The 22,545-nt window shown below is 32.7% G+C and overlaps 2 protein-coding genes and 1 long non-coding RNA gene across 8 annotated transcripts; 1 reads left to right on the forward strand and 2 right to left on the reverse strand.

Annotated features, from left to right (window-relative positions):
• Nucleotides 1-1,161: 1,161 nt before the first annotated feature.
• Nucleotides 1,162-4,419, reverse strand: LOC136070000 (paired amphipathic helix protein Sin3-like 2). 2 transcript variants are annotated; one of them, XR_010631229.1, is made up of 2 exons: nt 4,306-4,394; nt 1,162-1,216 (listed from the first exon to the last, which is right to left on the reverse strand). XR_010631229.1 is itself a non-coding variant. In XM_065779208.1 (2 exons), the coding sequence occupies exons 1-2, from the start codon at nt 4,417-4,419 to the stop codon at nt 1,426-1,428; spliced, it is 1,380 nt and encodes a 459-aa protein (XP_065635280.1). In that variant the 3' UTR covers nt 1,283-1,425. The 2 variants fall into 2 exon arrangements, 1 of the variants encoding a protein (XP_065635280.1); XM_065779208.1 differs by lacking the exon at nt 1,162-1,216 and adding an exon at nt 1,283-2,691 and having other exon boundaries at nt 4,306-4,419.
• Nucleotides 4,345-8,700, forward strand: LOC111999762 (uncharacterized). 5 transcript variants are annotated; one of them, XR_010631261.1, is made up of 5 exons: nt 4,345-4,676; nt 5,700-6,147; nt 6,694-6,734; nt 7,109-7,223; nt 7,511-8,071. It is a non-coding gene; the product is annotated as an uncharacterized LOC111999762 (long non-coding RNA). The 5 variants fall into 5 exon arrangements; XR_010631265.1 differs by lacking the exon at nt 4,345-4,676 and adding an exon at nt 8,106-8,700 and having other exon boundaries at nt 4,688-6,147; nt 7,511-7,933; XR_010631262.1 differs by lacking the exon at nt 4,345-4,676 and adding an exon at nt 8,137-8,700 and having other exon boundaries at nt 4,688-6,147; nt 7,511-7,933.
• An 8,398-nt stretch (nt 8,701-17,098) lies between these two features.
• LOC111999850 (uncharacterized) lies at nt 17,099-21,058 on the reverse strand. Its single transcript, XM_065765756.1, has 2 exons — nt 20,940-21,058; nt 17,099-18,465 (listed from the first exon to the last, which is right to left on the reverse strand). Exon 2 carries the CDS (start codon nt 18,343-18,345, stop codon nt 17,194-17,196), a length of 1,152 nt encoding a protein of 383 aa, XP_065621828.1. The 5' UTR covers nt 18,346-18,465; nt 20,940-21,058; the 3' UTR covers nt 17,099-17,193.
• Nucleotides 21,059-22,545: the final 1,487 nt, after the last annotated feature.

Below are 22,545 nucleotides of genomic sequence, written 5' to 3' on the forward strand. Positions count from 1 at the left end.
ATGAGACCCTTTACGCTTTTTTTGGCCCAAACCCAATGAACTCTCACATAATACACCAGCAGCAGGAGCAGGAAACCCACCCAAATTCTCACAAGATTTGATAAAATTATGCAATTCATCCACGAAACCCAGAGGACAGCTCCCAAGAACACTATCAAGCCCTATATGTCCAGAAGTGTAGCAGTGAATACGCTCCAAAAAGTAGTTGTAATGATAATCCAACCCACGTAAACAGCTTTGAATCTTCTTGAACAGAGAATTTCCTTGGTGGGACAAAGCTTGCAAGTCAAAAGAACATGACTTATTGGTAGTGGTTTCGTTAGGAACCGAATTTGAAACAAAGCTGAAGAATTCATGGAACAGATCAGGGTGGTCCTTGAAAAGATCGTGGATATTTTTACAAAGCCGACTCATATCCTGCTGCCCTTTACCCTTACCCTTATGGAATGATGTGAGCAAAACCAAGAACGACTCATAAATGCTATCGTCATCTGTGAACCGAGTTTGGACCTTATTAATCAACGAACTTGCTTTCTGAAGCCAGAAATCCAATTCGTTTTTCATGTTTGATTAGCAATAATATACATTGCCAACAGGTGAGTTATAATCACAAAAAAGAAAAAAAAAATGGAAGTCTTAGAGCACAGGCAGGGAAAGAGAGAGTCTCCGAAAGTGAAAGAAAGATTGCAAATGAGAATTAGGGTTAGAGGTTAGAGTGAAATATATAAAAGAAATTTGGAAATCTTGGAGCACAAGGAAAAAGAGTGAGAGTCGGACTTAATGTTAGCAATCTTAACCTTAACCGCCTTAAGCTGATTAGTGAAAATTTGAAATCGGAAAGGAAAGTCGTTACTAAGACCGTAAACCTTTTTTTTTTTTTTTTTGGGAAGATAGAGTAAACTAGAGTGTTGTGAGTTTTGCGTTAACCATAAAATAGTCTAGATTTGTCACCATCAAGGTTTAGATAAATGTTGTTTTTATTTATATAAAATTAAAATTATGCCCTTTAAAATATTTCTAGAAAATAACATAAAATAATGGAAAAAAAAATGAAATAAGAGGCAAGTTATTAAAACTATGGTTATGAATTGACAAGTTTAATTTTGAACTTATTTTTTATATAAATTTTTTTAAGTATTTTAAATATTATAATTTTTATTAAAAGAACATCAGGCGAAAGGACATATAGTTAGTTTATAATTCCGTTTTTAGCCACCTGCAATTTTTCCAATGGGATTCCTCCTATCCGTCATTAAACAATAAGCATTTAATAATAACACAATGTATTAACAGTACTTAATATACATAAATTTGCATATTGTCAGACTGATCATTCACATCTAAAAATTTTATTCACTTGAAAATTATTTTACTAGATATCTAACTGAAACAAAAACAAAGAGATACATAACAATCATATGCAATCTACTTCTTCAAACTATATCTCATATGTCCCTTAGAGATACAATAATTGCTGAATGTAACAGACCCTTGTTCCTTCTTAAACTCTTCTAGCTTTTGGCGAAGGCAATGAAGAATTTCAGGTAACACACATCTCAGGTTTTCACGTAACTCTTCACCTTTGACATTACAGTGTGTCTCAATGCATTTAATATGCTTTGTATTAAAGTAGTAGTCTTCTACTATGATAGGCTCCTTTAATGACTTACCCTGTATCTCATTCATTAACCACTCTGCACACTCTATTGTTGATCTTATAGGTGTTAGTAACCTATCCTCATCATATTTCAGGTCCTCAAAATCCTCCCAAACTTTCTGCTCCTTGCTTTTTTTTATTCTTTTTATAGAGTAATCCAAATTGGCACACACCAAAGTGCCATTTGAAATCCGGTAACTAGGTGTAGCTTTTGTGCACTCAGAGAGGTCAGGTTCACGGTCTTCATCATCCTTAGTTATAAGCTTTTGCCTCTGTTGGCCTTTATGAGATGGTTTTGCTTTTTCACCACTACCACCACTAGCAGCAGACATATGAGAGCCTTTACACTTTTTTCGCGCCAAGTCCAATGAATTCTCACATAATGCTGGAACAGCATGAGCAGGAGTGAGAAATCCACAAAAATTATCATCCCTCATATACTTTTGCCACTGTTGGCCTTCACAAGACGATTTCACTTCATCACCAATACCACAACCAGTAGACAAATGAGACCCTTTACGCTTTTCTTGGCCCGAGCCCAATGAACTCTCACATAATACACCAGCAGCAGGAGCAGGAAACCCACCCAAATTCTCAAAAGATTTGATAAAATTATGCAATTCATCCACGAAACCCAGAGGACAGCTTCCAAGAACACTATCAAGCCCTATATGTCCAGAAGTGTAGCAGTGAATACGCTCCAAAAAGTAGTTGTAATGATAATCCGACCCACGTAAACAGCTTTGAATCTTCTTGAACTCTCCTTGGTGGGACAAAGCTTGCAAGTCAAAAGAACATGACTTATTGGTAGTGGTTTCGTTAGGAACCGAATTTGAAACAAAGCTGAAGAATTCTTGGAATAGATCAGGGTGGTCCTTGAAAAGATCGTGGATATTTTTACAAAGCCGACTCATATCCTGTTGCCCATTACCCTTACCCTTATGGAATGATGTGAGCAAAACCAAGAACGACTCAGAAATGCTATCGTCATCTGTGAACCGAGTTTGGACCTTATTAATCAACAAACTTGCTTTCTGAAGCCAGAAATCCAATTCGTTTTTCATGTTTGATTGGCAATAATATACATTGCCAACAGGTCAGTTATAATCACAAAAAAGAAAAGAAAAAAAAAAGTCTTAGAGCACAGGGAAAGAGAGAGTCTCAAAAAGTGAAAGAAAGATTGCAAATGAGAATTAGGGTTAGAGGTAAGAGTGAAATAAATAAAAGAAATTTGGAAGTCTTGGAGCACAAGGAAAGAGAGTGAGAGCCGGACTTAACGTTAGCAACCTTAACCTTAACCGCCTTAAGCTGATTAGTGAAAATTTGAAATCGGAAACGAAAGTCGTTACTTAAGACTCTGTAAACTTTTTTTTTTTTTTTTTTTTTTTTTGTTGTTGTTGTTGTTGGAGATAGAGTAAACTAGAGTATTTTGAGTTTTGCGTTAACCATAAAATAGTCTAGATTTGTCACCATTAAGGTTTAGATAAATGTGGTTTTTATTTATATAAAATTAAAATTATGCCCTTTAAAATATTTCTAGAAAATAACATAATATAATGGAATATATATATATATATATATGAAATAAGAGGCAAGTTATTAAAACTGTGGTTATGAATTGACAAGTTTAATTTTGAACTTATTTTTTATATAAATTTTTTTAAGTATTTTAAATATTATAATTTTTATTAACATTTTCAAAAGCACCTGTGTATTTCATGATTTTGAAAACATTCTTTTTTAGATTAACACACACAAGTGAGAGGAAATGCAATTCTAATAAAACGGCACACCACAAATTTCACTAAAAAAATTAGTAACTTTTAAGAGAAAGTGGAGCAAATTATAATATATACAACACACTCTTTTAAGTAATGTGAAACAGTTTTTTTTTTTTTTTTCCCCAGAAACAAACACACAAAGGAGATTAGAAAAGAGGGTGATTTTCATTTTTATGGTCGAACCGAGGTTAATGATACAAATAAATATACGTATAATGTTATTTAAACACTGAAAATTGTTATTTAAATAACAGTACCTAACACCCCCTAAATTATAACAAGGATACATATACAAGAGTTAAATTATATGTATGAATAATTCAAATATATATTAAATAAAATATATCTATATACATTTGGGGTGGGGCTGGACGAGTAAAACTCATTCTTGCCCTGTCACCTCTTTGAGTGAGGGAAATTCACAGTAGACAAGAGAGTATGGGATAATGTGATTTTGTCATTCCCAATTTAAGTGATTGCTGTTAATGACTTACAAAACATGGAATGACTAAAAACTAAAAAATTATCATTATTCCAAAGAATCCAAACATAATAAATATATATATATATATATATATATATTTCAGAACACTACAGTAAACACATTAGAGATTAAAAATGATTACAATAAGTTTATTAGAAACGTGATTCTTGAATTTTTTTTTTTTTCTAAGTTTATTGGAAATGTAAAGTGATCACCTTAGGTTGCCTAATAAAATCCTTAAAATAAAAATAGAATAAGTTGCTTAATAGAAACTTCTACCTTTAATTAAAAATAAAATAAAATAATAGAAAGACCAATGGGCTAAATTGAAGTGAGTTTTAAATAGAAAGAAAGCATTGAGTATTGGGTTGGGCTAGACTTACAAGAGAAAAGGGAAAGTCGGTGTGAATAGTGCGGGCCGGCCCACGATCCATGATCCAATGTATTCCATTCATGGCGGCAAAGCAATCAGATTCCCAAACTTCTCTCGAAGCCATCCACAACACCACTCGTCGCTCTACCACCACCGATGACGATGAGCTTCCTTCTCTTTCTTCCAAAGCCTGACTCTCATCGCTCCGAAACCCAACCACGGCGATTGGATTCAGCTGATGAGGAGGAGGAAGAGGTGGTTGGGCCGCCGAGACCGCCGCCGGGGCTGAGTTTCGGTGACTCGGATTCAGAGGAAGAAGAAAAATAGAAACGGTATCGGATTCCGCTTAGTAACGAGATTGTGCTCAAAGCCCACATCAAGGTATCACTCACTCTCTCTCTCTGTGTAACTCTATTTTTTTTTTTTTTGAAAAAATGGCTTTAAATTAGTGATTTTACTTTAAAAAAGAGTATAGCCACGTGCACAATGTAGTGTCCACTCGTTAAATTCGATTAATTATAAATATGAAAAGAAAAAGTACCATTTGTCCATGACTTTATTATATCATTATTAATTCATTACTGACTTACCACAAAATAATTTGTGACACTATAATTTAGAGTTATTGAATTTGCAGTTATGTACTGTTATTTATATTCTTGAGTTTCATATGTTAAATAGTTGGGATAATGTGTGGCTATGGCTAAATGGAACAATCTGCTTAGGTATTATGTTTATGTCTCAAACTTGCAATATAAAGGAACATGTTGGGGATTTTGTGGTATGGTTGGAGCAAACTCCTAGCCTAATTGAGCACGCGTGTGCCCAGGATGTAAGCACTTCTTTTGGTAATCAATAAAGGAAAGCATAGTATTCCCATCAAAAAAAAAAAAAATTGTATGTTAAGCTAGCAGCACTAGTATTTTCCATTATAATTTTATAATGGAAAGAATAAACATGCTAGCAATTATCTACTCTTTACCTGACCACGAAAGTAATGCAACTAAAAGAATTTGGGACACTTTCAAATTGGATTTTCCTTCTTAAGGTTAGCTTCATTCACATTCTCTTATACAACTCCTTTGTTTCACCCTCGCTGTGTTTCTCTGTATGTGTTTGCATGCAAGTCAGCATATGTTTGTTTTAGGTTCTTATTGTTTCGTCCGTACTTTTAAATGGTACTTTTAAAAGAAACTTATTCTAATTTCTGTAATGAGTTGATGGTGATAGCTATTTGTGTTGCATTTTGTCCTCATCCACGCCATAACGAGGAATCACTTACCTGGTCGTTGATAGCCAATGGAAAAGAAATATCTTTTATACCACACTTTGCCACACAAAAAATGGTTGTTTTATCAGATAATATTTGTCTCAATCGAGAATGTGCCTAATAAATGATTTTAGGGAGTGTTATGAAAATGGATTCAGTCAGATTGGTATTAGAATTAAAACAGGCTTCAAGGTGAAGAAATGCGGGTTCCGTATGGTAAACAAGAGAGACGCAGAAGATTTCAACCGATTTATGGCTCAGAGAAGCAACAGCGGCATGACTCCTTATGAGGGCATCAATGTTCTGGAGGATAGTTTTTGCAATTCGGCGGTGGTAGCAGAGGGCAACAAAGCCAAGTGAAGCCGTGATGATTATGATGGGGCAGGACCCAGTGGCGAAGGAAGCTCTAATGATATACCAAACCCAAAAAGGATCGAAAGGCTCACAGAATTTATGACCCATGGTAATGCTGGTTGTGAAGATTCAAGTGAGTACAAGGAATGCGATGAGGAGCTAAGTGATTGGCAGGAACCTAGCGAAAGTGACCTCAAAGGTTGATCAACTATTTTCTCTTGATTATTTGTAAGTCACTGTCTTTCTTCTCAATTCATGTTCTGTTGGTTGTTGCATTTTCTTTTTAACAGATTCTCCACCATATGTTTGGTTAGAGTTGTCAATGAAACTCCTAGCAATTTGACTTAAAAGAACAAATAATGGCGAGGAAAACTTTTTGATTGCAATCGAAGACAAAGTTTGGAAAGTTTATAATGTCACTAATAATCAACAAATTAGGTGAAGATGCAAGAGCAGGTAATGAATTTATGACTGCAATTGAAGATAAAGTTCAAAAAGTTAGTGATGTCACTAATGGAAATCAACAAATACTATGAACAATATATTTTTCTTTCTTTTCTTTTTTGTTTCCCCACATTCTTCTTATTTTCAGACATTTATGACTTCAATAGAATATAAAAATATAATAAGTTTGAATGGGAAGGTTGCTATCAGCCTCTCACATGCATTGCCTCATTGATCTATAATATTAAAAGTATAAAACTCATCTTATACATAGGCATAGTATTGCTCTTTAATTTGAGAAGTTTATACCATATGACTTTTTTGCTTCAGGTACTTGAAATTTTCTAGACCCAGTTCAGATCATGACCAAGGTAAACCATCCATGCCCATTTCACATATTCATCTTTATAGTAATTAGAATTATGCATGAAAACATTTATCAAAAAAAAAAAAAAAAATACCAGGAAATTGAAAAGGAAAGGTTTAATAATCCTGTGTGTATGAGCAAGCTCAAAGGCTCTGGCAGGTCTTTTATTATCTTACTGGCACAACCTTAAATGAACACCTAAGCATTGGAACCTGTTATGTAAATTATAATTTCCTTTTAAAATGATTGTCATTCTTTGAAAATTTTATTAAATTTCTTCTTGTGAGATCAGAATTGAGAAGAAATCTGAGACTTATATCCTTTCCTTTGTGTCAAAGATACCGAAACCTAGACCATGTTTTTTCCTTTGTCATCTAGAGATCTCTGGTTTGGTTCAATCTGTCCATTAGAACTGAAATCACTCAGCCTTACTTGATTCGGCATGGATCATGAGCCTGGATGAAGGGTATCAGGGCAATTTAGAGAACTTAAAGTACGTCTCGCCTTCTCAGTGATTATTCTTTCTATTTTATGGTCTATTTGGACATATAGGAGTAAGGCAACCATGACAAAAGAGCCTTTCTCTGCTACTAATATGGTCATGTATTGTAAAAGTTTGATTTAAATGTGTAGAGTAACAGTTCAAAAACAAATGAAGCTCGACAGCAGCAAGATAAGNTGGTCTATTTGGACATATAGGAGTAAGGCAACCATGACAAAAGAGCCTTTCTCTGCTACTAATATGGTCATGTATTGTAAAAGTTTGATTTAAATGTGTAGAGTAACAGTTCGAAAAACAAATGAAGCCTCGACAGCAGCAAGATAAGCAAGTCTAGACCTTTAGAGAGAGTTCCAACTAGCAACCCATCCTGTTGGAGATGAGCTACAAGGGTAGGAGAGGTTGTGGTGAAGGATTATTGAAGATTCTATGAAGCAGCATTCTGAGAAGGATTGTTGAAGTTTCAAACTCTGGGATTTCTCTGTTAGTTTTCTTAGAAGTAACAAAGAGGTGGCAGAGTTGGATAATGGCAAGGGAGTCTCAGACTGGGCTAGGGAGGTTGTGGTGAATCATATTCAGACGTTTACAAACACCTGGGTTTGGCAGGTGGACGGGGATCCTGGCAAATCCTTTATCTCCAGCAACCATTGCCCCTAAGTTGCTTATGAACAATAGCTTGGATGGCAGACAGCAAACTCCTAATTGTACTATTTTCTTCTTGTGCTGTGTGTTCCTTTGTTTCAATGCTCCAAATAAGTCTTTATACATCTGAATCACTGTCATGCTTTCCCAGAACATTTATATCTATTCAATATTACAAAAATGCATATTTTGAGGATGCAGAGCAATTGATGGGCCATTATCTGACTTTGCTAGGCTGAACTATACTTCCTTGCTGTTGATGCAGCTCTTTGAAGCCCCACCAACCTCTTGGACCAAATATATTCAGCGGTGGTATTTTCCATTCTGAAGTCACCACTAAATGGCACCGAGACTTGGGGAAGAAATACTTTCAGCAGTAAAATTATTGTTTATGATTATGCTTGCTGTAAAACGTGAGAAGCCCACCAAGAGACACAAGCAAAAGAAGCAATACGCATAAATCTCGGTTTAAGAGGTTCTAGAAGAAAGCGTTTGGAGCAAAATCATATAATCTTTTCAAGCATTTAATAGTGAATATTTGCTCTGCTGCATAACCTGAGCTTTTGGTTTCAGCCTAGATTAATTATGACATAACCAGTGACAGAGCATTCACACTTAAGCAAGTACTAAGCAAGCTCATTAGTGAGCTCTGTGAAACCTTGCGCGTATGTCCTGATGCAAATCCATTAACAAAATTCATAAATTTTGATAACCCAAAGGGATCTACTAAATTGTAAGATTCCATTTTCAATTTTTAGATATCATAAACAGCATAAAACAGTTCTTTACAAGGTAATAAATCGAATGAAGAAATGGATATTGAGTTCAAGTACTCAATTGGACGTTTAATTCCTGTTCTGTTATTTGTTTATCATATGGTAATCTCCCTAAATTCATATTGCTCAGTCCTTCACAAAATGTGGGAGTCAATCCAATTGAAAATGTTACTTCAGTGAACAATAGTATTGATAACCCCAAATGCACCGAAAAAAGTTCAGAAGCTTTACGAGCAAAATTATTATAATGCAGAAATTCCACAATTCTATATTCTGTGAAAGAAACAGATAGTTAGAAAAATAGAAGGGAGGATTAGTGGGAAGGGGAGGGGGGTGACAAAAACAAAAGCTGAAAGGAAGACTAAGAAAAGGAATCCTCATAACTAAGAGTATGTTGACTTGACATATTTTTTATAATTTGAATTGTTTTCCATCTTCTCCGCTGCCACAAAAAACACAAGGAAATAAGGTGCCCGTGAAGAAGTTTAAGTCATAGGAAACGTTGTAGGCTATGGCAGGTAGAAGAGGTTTCAATGTGGTATCAATGCTGAATACTTGTTGAAGAAACTGCATACACAAAAGAAAGAATAGCAAAGCTCAAGGAATTAATTTTAGCACTCTGGTCGATAGAGCTAATACTTCATAGAGTTACTTCGAGCAATAACTGTTCATGTTTAGTTGATATTCACCACATGCAGTGACGGAACTACAGTTGGACTTGAGGGGCAGTGGCGCCCCCTAATTTTTTTCAAAATTTTTTAGTATATATATGTGTGTATTAATTTTAGCAATTTGTTTCAATAAATTTGTATTTTGCCTTCTCAACAATGTTATTGATCTTTTTAAAGGTTATAAAAAATTTTATTGATCTAAAATTTGAAATAAATTTAACAACAAAATTTACCAATAACAAACTTAAGCCCAAACAACACAAGACACAAACAAAAAATAAAATAAAATAAAAAATTCCTAAGCCAATTCTAACTAGTCTAGGTGAACACCCACACACATTTGACAACACACAAGACACCCAAAAAAAAAAAAAAAAAAAAGCTTAACTTTCTAAATTGAGAAGTGCTACATTCACAACATTTTCACAACAAATCATATGCGGTAAGTTATTATTAGTTCTAATTTGAATCCACAACTTAAATTACTTTTTTGCTTNTGAGTCACTCATAAATGCTTAGTGGAATCTATAAACTTTATGACTTATATGCACCCTTATATAAGCAGTTAGTAAAGTAGCTGAAGAAAAGGGTACAAGCACAGCTAATTATGCACTTCAAATCATTGATAAGGACATAGCCGTAACTTTGTTTGCACTGTTTTCTGTTGTTCTTTTTCTTTTTTTTTTTGTTTAAATTCATTTTCATTTGTGGTTTCTTAGTATGGCTGATTTTTGTTTTTTGGTCTCTATTTGAAAAAGTAGGATTTTTTTTTTTTGTCAAAAGTGGAGTGTGCAACCAAAGTGTAGAAGTATACAGATAGGGATACTTAGAAATTAAGAAACTGAAAATGAAGTGATCAAAAAATAATGAGGAAAAAAAAATGTGAGAGCTAGGAGCAAGCAAAGTTTGTAATAAACAACAAGATCATTGATATCAGAGCTGTTTAGACATCAACTGAAGAATTTACCCTCTATAATGAATTATGCCTTTTTAACCTGAATAATGGGATCACTCTGTAAACAATGTGATTGTTCTTTGAAAAACTGAACAGGCCAAGTAATGTAAGGTGTCCAAAAAACCAGGCTAGTAAGTGGTAATAGCAACTTAATCTGTTCCATGCCTTCTCATAAAGTAACTCCATTAGTTCCCATCCTTATCATTGAATTATTTGTTGATTTTCAATCTTTAGAACAAGACTTTTTCAGATTTTTGTGAGATAAAAAGTAAAAATGTTACCAGATATATAGGATTATATTAGGTTTAATTCTCTGCAGAGTATGTGTATAAACTGTGTTGTTGTCGATTCTGGATCTTTGTGAGTGATGTTGCCGTTAATCTTGCCCTTTTGTATAAAGGTGAGACGTTCACTATGACAGTGTATGATGACGATATTTTTTATCCGCTTATGTGCAAAGCAATGTTTCTGCCCTAGCTAGATCCATTTATAATCTCATAATTTTCGACTTTGCTAAAGATATCTTGTGTTGCCTAGCCTTGTTGATTGACGTTTCAAGCCAACCCTCAGTGTCTCATGAGCACGTCAAGCCTTGTGATTATTTGTGGGTATAAAATGCCATTTGAGCTCATTCAAAATTTCGTCTCTCTATTAACATGTGTTCAGGGCTGGAGCTAGGACTTAGAGTAGGGGGCAAAAGTATAAACAATTTTTTTTTTTTTTGGGAATTCCAAGTAAGCACTCATTTAGAGAGAAATATTATATCTATAATATTTTTACTACATTTTCACAACAAATCGTAAGTGGTAGATTATTATTGGTTGTTATGAGTAAGCAAAAAAGTAATTTAAGTTGTGGATTCAAAATTAGAACTAATAATAACTTACCGCATATGATTTGTTGTGAAAATGTTGTGAATGTATAAATTACTTGTATATTGCACTAATTAAGTTCATCCCCCATATCCTTCTCAAAAAAAAAAAAAAAAAAAAAAGTTCATCCCCCATATGACACGTTTAAAGAAGAAAACCAAAAAAGGCAAAGTCAAGAGTAAATGCATTTAAGAATAATAACTAGTCAGGGTAGTAAGGACAAAAGAAAAGGTTGGAATCATATTTGAGTGCAATGCCTGAGCACAAAAACATATACTATAAAATAAGTAGTTCTATTTATTTGAACTGTATCTAGAAGCATTGTTTCAAGAGGTTTTAAGAGCTTTACAAATTACAACAACCAATTGCTACAATTCTCCAAATTTGTAAGTTATTACTTTTCTTGCCCACATGCATGTCTTTTATTTCTCTTCTTGAAGTAAAATATCCACAACTAATTGTTTTTCCTCTTCTCTAATTTATTTTCCTTCTAATTTTTTGCTTCAATTTTAAAATTTTATTGGAATGTATTTTTTATGTGGTTCTAAAATTATTGGGCTATACTATGATTTATTCCTTTGAAACAAAAGACTTGAGGGTCGGTGCTGGGTTTATGTGGGCTTCGGTCTGTTGGTTTTAGGTTTTAGCAGGTGTGGGTTGGGTTGAGTGGGTCAGTAGGTATGTGTTAAAGGAATCAAAATCTTGTGTTTATTTCCCTTACCTAATGTAAATGAAAAAGGAAAAACACAATGCATATTCATCCCACCACCACCACCACCACCAGCACCAGAAGATTTTGATTCATTAGAGTCTACACATGCATATGTCTCACTCTCACTCTCACATGTTGGCAAGACTTAAATACAGTACTTAAATTTTGTTTTTTAGGTTCCCCTTTTAAGATTCTTCCATGTGAATTTTTCCTCATGGGATGGAAATGTATTTTTTAGTTAAGTAGTCATATGATTGAATTTTAAGAAAGTAACCTAAGGAATAACAACTAAGATATTATACCTAAGTTTTGTCCATAGTTGCCCCATCATATAATATTTCCAAATAAAGTGTCGAGGTCAGCACAAAAAATCAATATACTTACAAGCATTTTTTAGTTAAGTAGTCACATGGCTGAATTTTAATAAAGTAACCTAAGGAATAACAACTAAGATACTATACCTAAGTTTTGTCCATAGTTGCCCCATCATATAATATTTCCAAAAAAAGTGTCGAGGTCAGCACAAAAAATCAATATACTTACAAGCATAGTTATGAAACCTGGTCAGGACAATGACTCAATCTATGAGCTAGGTCATCTAGAAGCTTAGGGTCAAATAAAAATTTTTAAAAAATACATACATATAAAAATAAGTTTGAGAAATCATAACATAAATATGTAAATTAAAATAATAGGCATATGCCTAAACTAAACTAGCAATTATAATTCAAAATCAATGTTCACAATTACATAGTAATCTTTTGATTGGATGGGAGTCTTGGAAGTAGGTAGACAAAAAGAGACATACATTTTTTATTTTTTATTCTTTATTCTTTAGGTTTTCTCAACTTTAAATTACCATATCATAACACATTAATCAACTTTAAATTACCATATCATAACACATTAATCAGTAAATAAAGCAATAAAGTGACCTATAGTCTTGGAAGTAGGTAGAAAAACAAATTAGTGCATTTTTTAAAAAAAAAATCTTATGGTTTTTTCCTATTTAAATTACCATATTGTAACAAATTAAACAGAAAATAAGGAAATAAAAACCCCTAGATGTAATTTTAAAAAATTTCACAAACCCGTCCAGGTTACACAGGTCGCCACAAACTATGCTTACAAGTATTTCACCGTAGAAGATGCAGATTAGTACTGCCTTCTTATAAACTACCACTACTCTAAAAGAAGCAAGTTTTAGCACTCAGGTTATAAAATCAATTGTTTCAATTGCAGGATTTTAGAGTTAATTCTAGCAATTGCCGCATTAAGAGCCAAATTTTTAAATTTTGTCACATCTAAAAAAAGGAAAAAAAAAAAAAAGATCTATCTAAGGGTTTGGCTTACCTCCAATACTTTTTTAACCGGAATCTCCTTTTATTTTAATAAGAAACTGTCACATCATCCTCTACTAAATAAAATGTGGAGATTAAAATCAACCACCGCATACTATTGTACATTTAAAACAAAAGGACATGTCCAAATAAAAAAGTACCAGAGGTAAGCCAAACTCCTATTTGAAAATGAGATGTACTTTTCCCCCCTTTATAACATAGAAACGGTCATAGTCTAAGCTAACCCTATCATAATGGCTCATCCGAAAAGTAAAGAAAGTATGCACTGCTTTTTTTTTCTTCTTCTTCTTCTTTTTTTTTTTTTTTTTTTTTTTTGTTTTTGAAAAGGGAGCATGCACTGCTTATTCTTGTACCCTTCTTCAGCATTTATATGTATCACATCATAATGGAATTTGAATTCTGAACAGATAGAACCAAGGCAATATGAATAGAACTTAAAAATTGGTCAAAAAGCATAATAGATAGGACATTATTGCTGAAACCAAGATGTTTCTTCTTCTCTTCTTTGTGGATAGAGTGGGAGCATTGCCTAAGCACAAAAAAATATTCAGTCTCTTCTACTATACACTTCTTTGCTAGTATCACATATCTGGTCGCGTTGTAATTTCTCACTTTTCTTGCCTGCATCCATCTCTTTTATATCTTTCTTTTCATGTTCCCTAATTTATTTTCCTTCTAATTTGATCTTCAGTTTTAATTGAGTGTACTTTTTATCCAAATTGTGATTGAAAATTTATAAGAATATTTTCAATGGATTCAATGAACACTGAAAGAGCCTCTTCATCTTTCTCTTCCACACATCGATTGACTTACGAAGTATTCCTCAGTTTTAGAGGAGAGAATACCCGGAATGGTTTTTTGAGCCATTTATATACTGCTTTAGATCAAAAGAGCATTTGCACCTTTATAGATGATGAAAAACTTGAGAGAGGAAAATAAATTTCACCTACACTCTTGATAGCAATAAAAAAATCGAAATTTGCTATTGTCATTCTCTCAAGAGACTATGCATCTAAGCATCTTCAACATGGTGCCTAGATGAACTTGCAAAGATAATTTAAGCACAAAATTTGGTAACATTTTACAAAGATAACCAGGCTGCAGAGGAAGACCCCATTCTTAATACCAAGGGAAGAAGTTCTATGAATTAGAAAGAAAATTAGGTTGCAATATATAAAAGACAGCAGAAATTAAAAAAATCCAAACATTTACATCTTTTTTTTCTCTTTCTTTTTTCTTTTTTTTTTCTTTTTTTATCTAGTTCAAAACTGAACAAATAAAAAAAGAAGTTGGGCCTTAACCTCCACCTAGTTCTAATGGAGAGAGGGGGTTCCATTTGAAAACCAGGTCATTGTCACCCATTTCCAATACTCATGCTGAGAAACAGAAATCAGTATGCCTTTCAAAAATGGTCTTTCTTCATAGAAATCACTAGTATAAATTCATAGACATGAGAGAGAGAGAGAGAGAGAGAGAGAGAGAGAGAATATTATCCGCAATCATAATACTTTCGCTTGGCAAACAAAAAAATCCGCAATCATATGTTCGATATTACACAAAGTTTCGCATGTTATTAATTAGTTAGCAACTAGACATCATCCGTAGCATAAATGCATTATTATCACTACTATTACACATCCTTAACATTCCAGGCAATATTTCTTCCACTTAAAAAGTTTTCTTTTCAAAGGTAATCAACAAGATTCTAAGTATGATGAGTTCCAAGGAGTAAACCCTGTATCCTCGGCAAATAACATTAATAACAATTCTGGTCATGAATATGAGTGGTGATTTCTTTCATTACCAGCCTCCGACCAATAGATTCAACACATATACATGCTTTGAGTACCTTGTCAAACTCATTTAAGCTGATAGCACACAATGTCACTAACTCAATCAGCAATTGTGATAAAATCATAGCTTAACTTAAATATATAAACCTCTAAAACATTGTCTACGCTTGTGCAAAATTCAAAATTGGTACCCAACAAATTATTGCAAGAAAATTTAAGTCACATATATGGCCACAAGTTATTACGCATATCAATTGGCAGCTCAGATTTCAACAATCTTAAATAAATAAATAAATAAATAAATAAAAGAAAAAAAAAAAGAAAACAGTCAATTATTAATAGAGTAATAATTTGGATCATGTTAAAGCTGCCAAAAGGAGGAGACAGGGATCAAAAGATTAATATGATGATAAAAATAGAAGGAAACAAGCTAACATCAAAACTCTTCTGTTTCTTAAATTACCAGATAAGAAAGAGGGATTAAACTGATGGCAACTTCATGTGCAATCGTTATTTCACAAAGAACATCAGGCGAAAGGACATATAGTTAGTTTATAATTCCGTTTTTAGCGACCTGCAATTTTTCCAACTGGATTCCTCCTATCCGTCATTAAAAAATAAGCATTAATCATAACATAATGTATTAACAGTACTTAAAATACATAAATTTGCATATTATCATATTGATCATTCACATCTAAAAATTGTATTCACCTGAAAAAATATTTACTAGATATCTAACTGAAACAAAAACAAAGAGATACATAACAATCATATGCAACTAAAAAAATCCAAACATTTACATCTTTTTTTTTTCTTTTTTTTTCTTTTTTTTTTTTTTTTAAAAATCTGGTTCAAAACTGAGCAAATAAAAAAAAGTTGGGCCTTAATCTCCACCCAGTTCTTATGGAGAGAGTGGGTTCCATTTGAAAACCAGTTCATTGTCACCTATTTCCAATACTCATGCTGAGAAACAGAAATCAGTATGCCTTTCAAAAATGTTGGTCTTTCTACATAGAATATAAATTCATATACATGAGAGAGAGAGAGAGAGAGAGAGAGAGAGAGAGAGAGAGAGAGAGAGAGAGAGAGAGAGAGAGAGAGAGAGAGAGAATATTATCCCCAATCATAATACTTTCACTTGGCAAACAGAAAAATCCCCAATCGTATGTTCGATATTACACAAAGTTTCCCATGTTATTAATCAGTTAGCGACTAGACATCATCCGCAGCATAAATGCATTATTATCACTACTATTACACATCCTTAACATTCAAGGCAATATTTCTTCCACTTAAGAAGTTTTCTTTTCAAAGGAAATCAAAAAAGATTCTAAGTATGATGAGTTCCAAGGAGTAAACCCTGTATCCTCAGCAAATAACATGAATAACAATTCTGGTTATGAATATGAGTGGTGATTTCTTTCATTACCAGCCTTCGATCAACAGATTCAAAACATATAGATGTTTTGAGTACATTGTCAAACTCATTTAAGCTAATAGCAAACAATGTCACTAACTCAATCAGCAATTATGGCAAAATCATAACTTACCTTAAATATATAAACCTCTAAAACATTGTCTAAGCTTGTGCAAAATTTAAAACTGGTACCCAACAAATTATTGCAAGAAAATTTAAGTCACATATATGGCCACAAGTAATCACGCATATCAATTGGCAGCTCAGATTTCAACAATCATAAATAAAGAGAGAAAAAAAGGAAACAGGTAATTATTAATAGAGTAATAATTTGGATCATGTTAAAGCTGCCAAAAGGAGGAGACAGGGATCAAAACATATTATGATGATGATAAAAACATAAGGAAACAAGCTAACATCAAAACTCTTTTGTTTCTTAAAGTAGCAGATAAGAAAGAGGGATTAAACTGATGGCAACTTCATGTGCAATCATTTCACAAAGAACATCAGGCAAAAGGACATATAGTTAGTTTATAATTCTGTTTTTAGCCACCTGCAATTTTTCCAGCTAGATTCCTCCTATCCGTCATTAAACAATAAGCACTTAATCATAACATAATGTATTAACTGTACTTAAAATACATAAATTTGCATATTGTCAGATTGATCATTCGCATCTGAAAATTTTATTCACTTGAAAAAATATTTACTAGATATCTAACTGAAACAAAAACAAAGAGATACATAACAATCATATGCAATCTACTTCTTCAAACTATATCTCATATGTCCCTTAGAGATACAGTAATTGTTGAATGTAACAGACCCTTGTTCCTTCTTAAACTCTTCTAGCTTTTGGCGAAGGCAATGAAGAATTTCAGGTAGCACATGTCTCGGGTTTTCACGTAACTCATCACCTTTGACATTACAGTATGTCTCAATGCATTTAATATGCTTTGTATTAAAGTAGTAGTCTTCTACTATGATAGGCTCCTCCAGTGACTTACCCTGTATCTCATTCATTAACCACTCTGCACACTCTATTGTTGATCTTATAGGTGTTAGGAACCTATCCTCATCATATTTAAGGTCCTCAAAATCCTCCCAAACTTTCTGCTCCTCGCTTTTTTTGATTCTTTTTATAGAGTAATCCAAATTGGCACACACCAAAGTGCCATTCGAAATCCGGTAACTAGGTGTAGCTTTTGTGCACTTAGAGAGGTCAGGTTCATGGTCTTCATCATCCTTAGTTATAAGCTTTAGCCTCTGTTGGCCTTTATGAGATGGTTTTGCTTTTTCACCACTACCACCACCAGCAGTAGACATATGAGAGCCTTTACACTTTTTTTGAGCCAAGTCCAAGGAATTCTCACATAATGCTGGAACAGCATGAGCAGGAGTGAGAAATCCACAAAAATTATCATCCCTCACATACTTTTGCCACTGCTGGCCTTCACGAGACGATTTCACTTCATCACCAATACCACAACCAGTAGACAAATGAGACCCTTTACGCTTTTTTTGGCCCGAGCCCAATGAACTCTCACATAATACACCAGCAGCAGGAGCAGGAAACCCACCCAAATTCTCACAAGATTTGATAAAATTATGCAATTCATCCACAAAACCCAGAGGACAGCTTCCAAGAACACTATCAAGCCCTATATGTCCAGAAGTGTAGTAGTGAATACGCTCCAAAAAGTAGTTGTAATGATAATCTGACCCACGTAAACAGCTTTGAATCTTCTTGAACAGAGAATTTCCTTGGTGGGACAAAGCTTGCAAGTCAAAAGAACATGACTTATTGGTAGTGGTTTCGTTAGGAACCGAATTTGAAACAAAGCTGAAGAATTCTTGGAGCAGATCAGGGTGGTCCTTGAAAAGATCGTGGATATTTTTACAAAGCCGACTCATATCCTGTTGCCCTTTACCCTTACCCTTATGGAATGATGTGAGCAAAACCAAGAACGACTCATAAATGCTATCGTCATCTGTGAACCGAGTTTGGACCTTATTAATCAACGAACTTGCTTTCTGAAGCCAGAAATCCAATTCGTTTTTCATGTTTGATTAGCAATAATATACATTGCCAAGAGGTCAGTTATAATCACAAAAGAGAAAAAAAAATGGAAGTCTTAGAGCACAGGCAGGGAAAGAGAGAGAGTCTCCGAAAGTGAAAGAAAGATTGCAAATGAGAATTAGGGTTAGAGGTTAGAGTGAAATATATATAAAAGAAATTTGGAAGTCTTGGAGCACAAGGAAAGAGAGTGAGAGTCGGACTTAATGTTAGCAATCTTAACCTTAACCACCTTAAGCTGATTAGTGAAAATTTGAAATCGGAAAGGAAAGTCCTTACTTAAGACTGTAAACCTTTTTTTTTTTTTTTGGGAGATAGAGTAAACTAGAGTGTTGTGAGTTTTGCGTTAACCATAAAATAGTCTAGATTTGTCACCATCAAGGTTTAGATAAATGTTGTTTTTATTTATATAAAATTAAAATTATGCCCTTTAAAATATTTCTAGAAAATAACATAAAATAATGGAAAAAAAAATATGAAATAAGAGGCAAGTTATTAAAACTGTGGTTATGAATTGACAAGTTTAATTTTGAACTTATTTTTTATATAAATTTTTTTAAGTATTTTAAATATTATAATTTTTATTAACATTTTCAAAAGCACCCGTGTATTTCATGATTTTGAAAAAATTCTTTTTTAGATTAACACACACAAGTGAGAGGAAATGCAATTCTAATAAAACGGCACATCACAAATTTCACTAAAAAAATTAGCAACTTTTAAGAGAGAGTGGAACAAATTATAATATATACAACATACACTTTTAAACAATGTGAAACAAAAATTTTTTTTTTTTCCAAAAACAAACACACAAAGGAGATTAGAAAAGGGGGTGATTTTCATTTTTATGGTCGAATCGAAGTTAATAAGATAGATAAATATATGTATAATATTGTATAAATACTGAAAACTGTTATTTAAACAACAATACCTAACACCCCCTAAATTATAACAAGGGTACATATACAAAAGTTAAATTATATGTATGAATAATTCAAATATATATTAAATAAAATATATCTATATACATTTGGGGTGGGGCCGTACAAGTAAAACTCATTCTTGCCCTGTCACCTCTTTAAGTGAGGAAAATTCATAGAGGACAAGAGGGTGTGGGATAAGGTGATTTTGTCATACCTAACTTAAAGTGATTGCTTTTAATGACTTACAAAACATGAAAAGACTAAAAACTAAAAAATTATCATTATTCCAAAGAATCCAAACACAATAAATAAATAAGTAAATATATATATATATATATATTTCAGAACACTACAATAAACACATTAGAGATTAAAAATGATTACATTAAGTTTATTAGAAACGTGATTCTTTATTTATTTATTTATTTTTAAAAATGAAATAAGAGGCAAGTTATTAAAACTATGGTTATGAATTGACAAGTTTAATTTTGAACTTATTTTTTATATAAATTTTTTTAAGTATTTTAAATATTATAATTTTTATTAACATTTTCAAAAGCACCCGTGTATTTCATGATTTTGAAAAAAATTCTTTTTTAGATTAACACACACAAGTGAGAGGAAATGCAATTCTAATAAAACGGCACACCACAAATTTCATTAAAAAAATTAGCAACTTTTAAGAGAGAGTGGAACAAATTATAATATATACAACATACACTTTCAAACAATGTGAAACAATTTTTTTTTTTTTTCCAAAAACAAACACACAAAGGAGATTAGAAAAGGGGGTGATTTTCATTTTTATGGTCGAATCGAAGTTAATAAGACAAATAAATATACGTATAATATTGTATAAACACTAAAAACTGTTATTTAAACAACAATACCTAACACCCCCTAAATTATAACAAGGGTACATATACAAAAGTTAAATTATATGTATGAATAATTCAAATATATATTAAATAAAATATATCTATATACATTTGGGGTGGGGCCGTACAAGTAAAACTCATTCTTGCCCTGTCACCTCTTTAAGTGAGGAAAATTCATAGAGGACAAGAGGGTGTGGGATAAGGTGATTTTGTCATACCTAATTTAAAGTGATTGCTTTTAATGACTTACAAAACATGAAAAGACTAAAAACTAAAAAATTATCATTATTCCAAAGAATCCAAACACAATAAATAAATAAGTAAATATATATATATATATATATATTTCAGAACACTACAATAAACACATTAGAGATTAAAAATGATTACATTAAGTTTATTAGAAACGTGATTCTTTATTTTTTATTTTTTAAGTTTATTGGAAATGTAAAGTGATCACCTTAGGTTGGCTAATAAAATCCCTAAAATAAAAATAAAATAGGTTGCTTAATAGAAACTTCTACCTTTAATTAAAAAAAATATAATAATAAATAGAAAGACCAATGGGCTAAATTGATGTGAGTTTTAAATAGAAAGAAAGCATTGAGTATTGGGTTGGGCTAGACTTACAAGAGAAAAGGGAAAGTCGGTGTGAATAGTGCGGGCTGGCCCATGATCCAATGTCTTCCATTCATGGCGGCAAAGCAATCAGAGTCCCAAACCTCTCTCGAAGCCATCCACAGCACCACTCGTCGCTCTACCACCGCCGCAAACAAGACCGATGACGATACTCTCTCTCTGTGTGTAACTTTACCTTTTTTTTTTCTTTTTTTCTTTTTTTGGTTTTGAAAAATGGCTATAAATTAGTGATTTTACTTTAAAAAAGTATAACACCACGTGCACAATGTAGAGTCCACATGTTAAATTCGATCAATTATAAATATGAAAAGAAAAAATACAATTTGTCCATAACTTTATTACCTATCATTATTAATTCATTACTGACTTACCACAAAATAATCTGTGACACTATATTTTAGAGTTATTGAATTTGCAGTTATGTACTGTAATTTATATTCTTGAGTTTCATATGTTAAATAGTTGGGATAATGTGTGGCTATGGCTAAATGGAACAATCTGCTTAGGGTGTTAGGTATTATGTTTATGTCTCAAACTTGCAATACAAAGGAACAATCTGAGTATAGATCAATTGTATGTTAAGCTAGCAGCACTAGTATTTTCCATTATAATTTTATAATGGAAAGAATAAACATGCTAGCAATTATCTACTCTTTACCTGACCACGAAAATAATGCAACTAAAAGAATTTGGGATACTTTCCAATTGGATTTTCCTGCTTAAGGTTTAGCTTCATTCACATTCTCTTATACAACTCCTTTGTTTCACCCTCTCTGTATGTGTTTGCATGCAAGTCAGCGTATGTGTGTTTTAGGTTCTTATTGTTTCGTCCGTACTTTTAAAAGGTAATACCGAACAATATATGGTCAATTTAACCAAAAATAATTTAGTATTACAAATAAATGAAGATTGACCCTTTAAAATGGTAGTATGAGATATATAGACATGTATGTTTTTCATGTCTGTTCCCTTCTACTAACAGATCTTGAAAGTGTATTATCTTCATTTCTCTTATAATTATCCTTGTTTGCGTTGTTTTTGGAGGTTCGAAAATCCATTAAATAGAGATACACTGTAAAATTCCTATGATATATAGAAATACAATGTAATTGATGCATGTTAAATATTAGATTTAAATGTAAGCAAACTTATTAAAAGCTCATTGTCACCACCACCGTCTTCTGGTTAGTTGGAATAGACAGCAAATGGTCATTCAATGGTATGCGTAGGTTCGTTTTTTCCCCCTTAATTTAAATGTAAAAAGGCATATCCATGTCTAATATGTGTTAGTGATGGGGTCATCAATGAGTTCTAACTCAAATGACCTCCTCCTCTAGTAAGAGCAAAGTGTGAGGTTGTGGATTCAAAACAAATTGCATACATATGTAACTTACCAGTAATACACACATACAAACACACACATCAGTGATAGGTTCTTTATACATCACATTGAGATGAATACATAATATATACATATAATAAATGGAAATTGGAAGGTTGCTACTAACACCCTAGCAAATATTTAGACCGCAAATTACAAATATTATGACTTAATCACTGTTAACCTAAACTAGCATTTACATCAAATGTAAGTGAT

This window comes from Quercus suber, unplaced genomic scaffold (assembly GCF_002906115.3).
Source record: "Quercus suber isolate HL8 unplaced genomic scaffold, Cork oak 2.0 scaffold_2, whole genome shotgun sequence".
Classification (NCBI taxonomy): domain Eukaryota; kingdom Viridiplantae; phylum Streptophyta; class Magnoliopsida; order Fagales; family Fagaceae; genus Quercus; species Quercus suber.

Coding starts and splice junctions, on each gene's coding strand:
- LOC111999850 (XM_065765756.1), bottom strand. CDS start 18,345: ATGAGTCGGCTTTGTAAAAATATCCACGATCTTTTCAAGGACCACCCT.
- LOC136070000 (XM_065779208.1), bottom strand. CDS start 4,419: ATGGCTTCGAGAGAAGTTTGGGAATCTGATTGCTTTGCCGCCATGAAT. Junction 2,692..4,305: donor CCGACTTTCCCTTTTCTCTT/GTAAGTCTAGCC, acceptor TTCTGGCTTCAG/AAAGCAAGTTTGTTGATTAA.